Source organism: Barbatula barbatula (genome assembly GCF_947034865.1).
Source record: "Barbatula barbatula genome assembly, chromosome: 21".
Taxonomy (NCBI): domain Eukaryota; kingdom Metazoa; phylum Chordata; class Actinopteri; order Cypriniformes; family Nemacheilidae; genus Barbatula; species Barbatula barbatula.
In genome coordinates, this window is record NC_136784.1 from 12,584,876 (window position 1) to 12,594,401 (window position 9,526).

The 9,526-nt window shown below is 39.9% G+C and overlaps 1 protein-coding gene across 3 annotated transcripts in view; it reads left to right on the forward strand.

Moving 5' to 3' along the window:
- znf704 (zinc finger protein 704) overlaps window positions 1–4,932 on the forward strand; it is a 35,508-nt gene extending 30,576 nt beyond the window's left edge. The window contains exons 7-10 of one of the 3 annotated variants that reach the window (XM_079484497.1): window positions 371–481; window positions 863–960; window positions 1,204–1,341; window positions 1,589–3,906. In XM_079484497.1, the coding sequence (XP_079340623.1) occupies window positions 371–481; window positions 863–960; window positions 1,204–1,318 (324 nt within the window). In that variant the 3' untranslated portion in view covers window positions 1,319–1,341; window positions 1,589–3,906. Of the gene's footprint in view, window positions 1–370; window positions 482–862; window positions 961–1,203 lie in introns of all 3 variants that reach the window. The other 2 variants (XM_079484496.1, XM_079484498.1) reach the window with 2 other exon arrangements.
- Window positions 4,933–9,526: the final 4,594 nt, after the last annotated feature.

Genomic DNA, 9,526 nt, shown 5'->3' on the forward strand with positions numbered 1-9,526 from the left:
TATTGTTCGAAACATAGTTCAGCTCCTCAAAGATCAAATGACTTCATTCGCATATTATTTCCGCGTCCACATCGGATTTCAAGACATGATAAACAAAATAGAAGTCAGATCAAGGTCATAATTGTGACACAAAGACATGGGTAAAGGGACATAATATGATAAAAAATCATTTATGAACGAATCCTAGTCTTGTTGATATTAGGGGACACGTACTTGCTGCCGTGATATTGCTTCCACAAAATGGTTCACTAGACCATTTATAGTCAATAAAAGGATTCCCCAAATCATATGTGTGGAAGTTCTTTCTTATTCCCCCAGTCCATAGAAAGTCTAGATTAGTGTGACTATACGCAATCCTGTCAATCCACAGGCCACAGCCCCAGTCACCATCCCCTCCACGAGCACCACTGGCTTCACCCCATCCAGCAGCAGTTTTAGTATCTCCTGGCAGTCCCCACCTGTCAACTTCACTGGCACTTCTGTGAGTAAACACACACACACACATGCAAACACTGATCTTGAATACGGCCTGAATTATCATCCTGGGCCCCTGTACACACAGATGAACCCTGAATCATTTATGATCATACAGATCTTCATACTGAACCGTACAGTTTGTCCCCTTGTTTGACACCGAACACCGCGTCGGTTTTCTGTTATACATAGATGAGTGTGAGAAGTAAGCTTCTCCCATTACCCACATTTACACTCTGTGAATGAAGTATTCACACCAAGCCAGCTAAAGACACGTCAGTGTGACATAAATGCTTTGGTTTTGTCTCTTTAAATTGCATTTTCAACCGTTTGTGACATGAAATGGATGATGGTCTAAATGATATGGACTCTCTTTTTTTGACCGCAGGCTTCACCAACCCACAGCCGGACGCAGGGCACGGGGGAACCGCGCTCTCAGACCATCGCTGTGATCTCATCTCCCCCCAGAGCCGCAGGCTCACTCAGGTACAGTCTTACCTGTACGCCTACAACTAATGCAGTCTGAAGTCCACTTAATATGTTTATTGTGTTTTTAGTTCAAATGCACTTTTTACCAAAATGCTGCTCTTGGCTAAATAAACTGTGTTAATGACTAAAGTATATCAATATCAGGAAACGCAATTCCGTGCAACATTTCTTTCTGTAAAGTGTTGGATATATATATTGTACAATATTTTTAAGGCTTGCTCTTTTTGCGTGGCTGTGCAGCAGGAAGTCACGTGGCGAGGGGAAGAAGTGTCGTAAGGTCTACGGGATGGAGAACAGAGACATGTGGTGCACGGCCTGCCGTTGGAAGAAAGCCTGCCAGAGATTTGTCGACTGAAACAGCTGGGACATGTACACAGGGTGGGCTCTCCTTGCATGCATAGCATAATGACAAACTTTCCTTTCTTTATTACTGACCACGGCCCCACCCTGCTTCACCCTAAACCCATGAGAACTCAGGGGTCAAACCCCTCATACCTTCACTCTCAACAGACGCACTCTCTCTCTCTCTCTCTCTCTCTCCTTTTGAGGCGAAATGCTTTGCACTGCAAAAAAAAGGAAAAACTCAAGTGATTTATCTCTTTTTCTTTGTGATTTATATATAAAGTGTTCTATGGAGGACCAGCCATGGCTAGACCAGCTGCTGTCCGAACTTTATGAAGAGTTGAAAACTCCCTTTTGAGACTGAGAAAATGGTACAGGGAAGTTTTTTTATGGGCACGTCAGTTTTTCTCTTGCCCATTTTACTAAAAGGTTAAGGGTTGGACATCCTGAAAACCCTGTTTCTCTTCAAGAATGTACCACCACGGGGGTTTGTTTTGGGATTGGCGACTAGACGGCTCTCCTGAATAGGAGTTCATCAATGCAAGAAAACAAGGAAAACAGACTTTCAATCGTGCTGTCACAATACTTGGTTTTATACCAATAGGACGTTTCTTTCAGGGATGCGAAAAGTACCAGCAGTTTATTTAACAGCAGAGAACTCAGTGGTTTTTGTCACAGGAATATCTTCCTACTACCAAAAAGGTGTTTTTACGTGCCATTTTTTTGCTCTTGTGACAACACAATAAAAGACGTTCATTTAACTTCGTCGGCACAGACTAGCGACGGGACCACAGCCGGCAGAGAAACAAACTTATACGAGAGCCGTACATAAACCCACAACGCTTCGTTTTTACCTCCGTGTAGGAGAGGAGCTCTTTCTCTCACCTTTACTTGTTTTTTTCTTCTGACCTCAATGGCTCAAGTAGGAAGTAATAAACAGAAGCGAACGTCACGCCCAGTTCGCCACAGATCGACAAGCCAGAAGTGATGATTGTGAGTGTTTTTTATCTGTAGTTGGTACAGTGAGAGGACACGCGATGATGGCCGTCTCAAAGGATGACCAGGAATGAAGATTGTTTCTTTGGTCCCATGTGATGTCATAGAATACGGCAGCTCGCTTTTCAGATATCTGCCGCTGTTTTGTGGCCCTCACACACGTGCTTACTGTGATTATATATAAGCTTATTGTTTGTTTCTGTTTGCTCATCCCATGATTCTATTGCACTCTGTATGTATAAAGGTATATAGTCTCAGTTTCTCCAAAGCGAAATATTTAAACTTGTATTTGACTCGGTTTTACTGTTAGAAAAAAAGAGACATTTTTTATGTGAAACTATATATAAGATCCACGACAAAGCGTTATGCGTTAAGTTTTTTCCATTTTTCTATATCCGCCTTCCCTGTAGTAAACACACACAGTACAACTGGCAGACATCTATTTGATGTATTCACATCTGCAAGAAAATGTTTTGATGTATTTACATCTGCAATACGTCTCGGAGACGTCTGCTGTCGGATAAGATGCCCTTAAGAGGTTTATAAGTCAGAATGTATGTTAAACTGCTCTTTGTAAGATGTTTATAAGATGTTTATACACAGCAGATGTTTTCCGGATCTTTAGCGGACATCTTACAGACGTACCTGTGCTACGGGAGTTTGGTCAAACAGAACAGATAGCCCCGCCCCTCAAATTTACATCACCACGTGTTTACATTTTTCAGAGAATGCGACATAGAAATGACTTAAGGTTGTATCCGCATATTCAAATTTATATTAGAAATAAGTTAATATTGAAGAACTTAACGCACTTCAGCTTTAAACAATGTATCCAAAAACATTTTACCTGCCACTGGTCTTGTATGTTTAAAGTGTTGCCTAAACTCCACAAACTTTGTGTTTACATGCCATCCATAAGTATTGAAGCAAGATATATTTGACTGTTTCTCCAAACTGATCTATAATTTCCTTTTATTCACGTTCTGTTGACGAAATTCAACAATTATCGCAATTGAAAACGTCTCCGGCCCTTGTGGTTGTGGATTTATGTTCAAGACCCACACCAGCACCCAAGAGCTCCAGCGCTCACATCAAATCATCCAAAACTGGAGTTAAAAGAACTATTTGTGGGAAAAAGACAATATGTGCAAAATGTGTCCGTTTAGCTGGTGTAACGATGATCTCAGAGGCTGGTGCTTCCCTCCATTCACATCCTGGTGCTACCAAAGGGTGTGAGACATCTCATGGAGGTTTTGGGTGTAAGCTGATGTTTCCAATTGTTTACACTGTTTAAGTCTTTCCATCATGTCTGGAATTTGAAGTAGCTTTTGGGCACAAGGTGGTATTTGGAAGACATCCCAGATGCGCTGGAATATAACAGTAATAATACAGTATGCTCTTGCCTTGGTAAGCTGAGTCTACCGTACACAAAATGACAGAACTAAATGTTAGTTTGATTTCCAATGATGTATCGCACACGTTACTATGGTGCTTATGTATTGGCTGCAGTTTTGTTAGGCCACGGTTCAGTAGGAGTGTTCGTTTTCCTGTGCGCAGGTCATTTTATCTATGAAAATAAAAAGCTACACAAGACGTTTATCAAGCTACGACGTGAATATGTTGTTTTTCAGTTATGCTTGTTCAACTATTTACAGTAGAGTATGGCCCACTTACGCAGGTAAAACTCTATATCTACAATACTTATACGCTAACTGGTTAACAGTTTAACAGTATTTAGTGCTGCGCGTGAATAGCAACTTTAGTCCATGTCTCATAGTGACGCAGTATCGAGTAGGCCTACACACAGACCTGCGTTATTGTTGGCTTTAGCTTAATAGTCTTCTCTGGTTCGGTGTCAACATACAGTATGCAGTAGGTAATAAATAATTACTATTATTACTCGACGTGTAACTGTTTTGACCGTTGATCCATATTTTAAGGTACTTTAACAGTTTACAGGTGTACAGATTCAAGTCATGCTTCCGATTCGCCATTTTTTACCAGAGTTGTAACAGTTTGGAATTATGATAGGTTAGACACTTTTTAACACCCAGTACGCTTGCAGAAAGGTTTTGCCGTCTCTTCTGAACGGGTTTGTTAGCAACCCAAACATGAGCATTTGTTGTTCATTTACTCACCCTTACGCCATCCGAGATGTAGAAGGATTTGAGTTATTTAGGTATCATTGGTGATTCATAAAATGCAGTTCCTGAGATGCCACAGATGCCAGCAATGCAAAATTCGTATGTAAACTCATGCAAGTTTATGTCTAGTTGAGAGGGACTTAACAGCGAAATCTCATTTTACAGTGGATCATAAATAGGAATGCACAATATTATCGGCACGCAAAAGATGGCTATAAAAGGAAATATTGGCATAAATAGGGACGCACAATATTATCAGTACGCCGATATAATGGCTCATAAATTAAATATCATTATTGGTATAAATAGAGATGCAAGATATTATTAGTACAACAATATTATCGGCCGATAATGGCCAATAAATAGAATATCGGTATTTTCCCCGATATGAAAAATGACTGCTGACATTCTTTGCCGATACGCAGATTATGTTTTAGGATCATTATACAAGGCAAGCCTGCCGTGCTGCCTGTATTGATGCCTCTTTAAAAATTAAAAAGTAAATAAACAAAAAATATATACATTTCAAATTAGAATTCCATGTGTGCCTAAAAAATCAGCAGTGAGATTTGATTTAATTGTTATTTTAAAAGAAATATAAATAACAATATACACTTCGGATAAAAATAACTTTCTCGATCTTATTGTTTTCTTTAAAATTGTGTTATTACATTCTAACACATATTTAAAAATGAAATCACAAAAAATACATAAATACAGTTTTTGCAATAATAAAATTGACCTAAACTGTCTCCTCTCTTTGCATGAGAGGAAAAGAAGACATGTTCACCTACACTATATATCGATCGGCTAAAAGGAGTTGCAAAATACCGACAAGTGTAAATATTGTGCATCCCTAATTATGGCTTTAATCGGATTAGTCAGATACCCATGTGTTTATGGCATCATTGTTGGACTTGTGGGCTTGTAGATTCAGTTTGCATAACCCATGACCCCAATGCAAGGCCGAGCTGACCGCCTTTGCACGAACGGAGTGCATGTAACTCCAAACTACAACTCAGCAATAGCCAAATGGCAGATGGGCCACTCACAGGTCTGCTTATGTAACTGTGTGTATGTTTGTGTGTCGAGCCACAAACAGCAAGCGTGAGTGGAGGCCATTGACGGTGCGGGACGATGTGGAAATAAAGCTACGTCTGCAGAAATGATCATGAGATGGATCTTGCCAAGAGGAAATGTCCAGACTGCACATTTTGCAGTATTTTTATATATAAAACAGCTCCACCCGGCTAGAACTTTAGCCTCTGTTGGAGAGTTTTTAATCCAAGCTGTCATCCGAGTGCCTTGTTATAGGCGTGGCGGTGTTGACGGCGATCTGCAATGCATACTTGCAACAAACTAGCTGCCGGGTCCCCGTAGCGCGTGATCAGGTCGTGACTGATAAGTTCAGGGGCGGAGAAAGGGGGGACCCGAAATGTTTTTTGTTGTTTTCCGTGTAGGGGGGAGTTTCATCTCTCCGAACTCTTTCAGGAATGTATTTGTGTGAGGAATACTGGAGTCTGACTGTGCCTTGGTGAGGTATGATACTGTGCGTAGAGATGCACAGAAAGCAAAAGAATGTTTCTGGTGTCGGCTTGTCTGAGTTCTTTTCGTCCGGGTATAAACGTGTGGGGGTGGAAGCCCCTTTTTTATTTCGGCAGTTCTAAGGTCTAGCATTTGCTTTTTTCAGATAGTCTTTTGATGAATACGAAGCTTAGGGGTGTAGGGGCGGGTATCTTTTTCCCAGTCGTGCTTTGTAAACGACTTTCAGCTAAAGTTTTGTATTTGTCTGTTGTTTTTCATCTCCGGCTTTGGAAACAGCGGGAAGCATTTAGTCAACATTTCAGACGAGTCTGTTGACGACGGCCGTGTTTCAAAGAGCGGGGAACGTTTTCTTACAAGATGCTTAAACAGTGAGATCATTCATTATTCTCAGAGATTAAAACGTCAGCCTGACAGAGTAGAAAGAACTGTGTAGAAAAGATTGCACAGTTATAACTTGGTTACATTCAGATACAAATTGATGAGACCATCTCTTTCAGTCGTATTCGTACAGACAATACCAATGTCCCTAAATCTAGTAAGCGATGTTAAACTCTCAATTTTGAGATCATTTATATTTAGGCAGAAAATGTCTCATATAATCTACATACAGGGCCATTCCTGAATGCATAATGATGAGCTTGGAGAACAAAACTAAAGTTCACCCAAAAATGAACATTCTGTCATCATTTACTCACCTTCTTTTCATTTCAAAACTGTATGAAATATATTTAAAATATCTTCTTTTGTGTTGTGCAGAAGAAAGATAAGTCATACAGGTTTGAAATGACAAGAGAGTGAGTACATGATGACAGAATTAGGATTTTGGGGTAAACTGTCCCTTTTTTAAGATAACAAAGAGCAACACAGCTTGTTAGGTTTTTGAACAAAGCTATTGTAACTCTTTTCTGTGTCGATTGGATACGAGTCCGAAATAAACGTATAATACATCTTTAAAAAATATCGCCAGCTGAGCCACCGAGAAGCTCTCTGAATGGATTATCTCACTGCCGACCATTGTCAATCAAGAACCGTGTTAACCTCAAGAACTCAAAGACTGTCGCACTGGATTTTTACACTTTTTCAACTATTTGCTGATCTAACTGTATTTTTTATTACTGCATGTGCATGCCGAAGAGAACATCAAATATCTGAATGTTGTTTGTGATGTTTTATCTGTGTAAAGAGACGCAGGGCAGGCAAGCTGCCGTTACTTTAAGAATGACTCGCAAAAACCTCTTTCTCCAAAATGTGTTTGTTTCCATCACACAACTTCAGCATCTTTAAATAGTGCCCCATTCTTAAGGGCTTTTCCCTCATGTGATACGGCTTCATTCCTCCAAGAAACAGATCACCGATAAATTTCCCTCATGAAATTCATCTGCAGAACCGTGGCATTGGTTCTTGCACATTACTCGATATTTTCAGATATTTGTTTTTTTGTTTGCTTTCATTTCAGGGGGTTATCTGGGATCTCAAAATTCATTTGGGATCAAGCAATCGCAAATGTCCACCCTGTTATGCACGAACACAAAACAGCTTAATAGACTCATAATATAAAATGATTCCAGTTAGAATCACATGAGGTACGAGCGAGCCGTGATTGGATTGTTTCTTTAAGGGACAGCTTTTGACTCTGATGGTTGAACCGCTGATAGACACGGTGCCATATTTTGCTGCCATTCTCACACTCTGGGTCTCAGTCTGTTCTTGTTCGGCGGTCTTTCTGTCTTATTGTATGTGTTTTTGAAATTCCTGGTGTAAGAAGTACGTTGTCTGATGTTGAATGAGGGCATCCGATGTCCTCTGCACATGATGGAAGTCTACTGTGTAAAGAGATCAAAAAGGAAAACTCAGGATGTCTTCATCTTTGCATGCCGCATCTTTGCCGACGCAGCAGTTACGTTGTAAAGCCATAAAAGAAAAGAGGTGTTTGGGTGACGCGTGACGTTTACCAAAACAACAGCGTCCCTAAATACCACATATATGGTGTATATATATGTATCATTTGACCATCAAGCAATGTTTAGAATATATTCCTTCAGCTGTGTTTTATTCAGTATTGCACATAGACTACCGGTACATGTATTTCAGAGCCGTTTGATCAAGGAGGGACTTGATGTCTTTATGCCACGTTGAAAGACATTGCAGATCCAGCTACGAATGCGTTTGGGGAAAGATGACTTACGTGAAATTGGTCTCTTTTAAAAACTTGTTTTATATCGGGCGCAATTATTTGAAACATTAGCAGAAATCCAAAGATTACAGCCCATCTTAACTCGTATAGCTCTTCATCGTGAGGTTTAAGGCAGACGGCGCGTGCCAGATGAAGTTTAAGAGTGCACCACAGAAATGTCTTTTTTCATGGCTCCCCGCTGGGTTTAACCTTTGTAACGTATCCCTCAAAGCGTTCTTCTCTATAAAGCCATTATAATGCAATGAAGAAACGTCTGAAAACCCTTTCCTTGATTATAATGGCTGCTGGAAGCTGGTATCCGCCAACAGTTCATTCTTAATGAAATGAAAACAAATGTAGCCCTTTTGTTAAACGGTGTCAAGCAAGCGTCAGCGGAAACGAGGGCCTTAATTCAATGATATGCCGCTATATTTCGTCATCGTGAGTGTCTAGTCCGTTCGTTTGGATACAATTATGCAATTTTATGCTTTAGTGCACAGGTTCACATGGCAACGTATGGAAATCCTAATAGGACTTATTTTTACACCACACGCCTCATCCGTGGACTGTAGAGGGTGCTGATGTTGTAAGAGATGATATTACGTTATCTGGACTTTGAATACTGCAATACATTAACCGAAAAGCACTTGCTATGTGTATTACAATGTCTTGCAATGTTAATCTAATGGCACCGTTTGTTTTCTTTTTTCCTTTCTTTCTTTTTTCCAAAGTTTAAAAGATGTTCACCTCCTAAAGGAGGAAACACTTTGTGACTGTTATTATTCTTCTCTTTCACTTGCTGTACTAGTTTTTACTCTGAGCTGTGTGTAAATAGAAACTGACATTGTAATTGTGCTACAGTGACAATGTTGTGGTGCTTGTCAGTGCCGCTGTTGTTTATATTGATGTGAGACCTTTCTAAGGTGCCTGTGCTCTTAACTGTCACAGAAAAAATAAAAACAGATTTTTTTGGCAGCTGTTTATTATACGATGTATGCCGGTGTGTTTTTGTTCATGGAAATGTAACGTATGCTTGTTTCAGAAACAGGGCTGGATTAAAATATGTCTAATTCTTATTAGAAGCCTTATTAGGGCCACAGACTGTGTTTCGTAACATCATGACAAAAACACACAGCGTTCAAGTTTTTTTAGAGCTTGCAGACCCCATAGTAACCTCTATGAGTCAAACATTAATTATAATAACCCTTCTGCTACGTATGACATCACGTTATTTGGAAATAGCCTATGGTGCTCCAGCTAAAAAAACAATGGAAACGATCACAGCTAATGGCTTCCGTTACAATACTATTATGAACCATTAGCTGTTTACCATTTAACCCATTGCAAAATTCCTTTGTGTTGT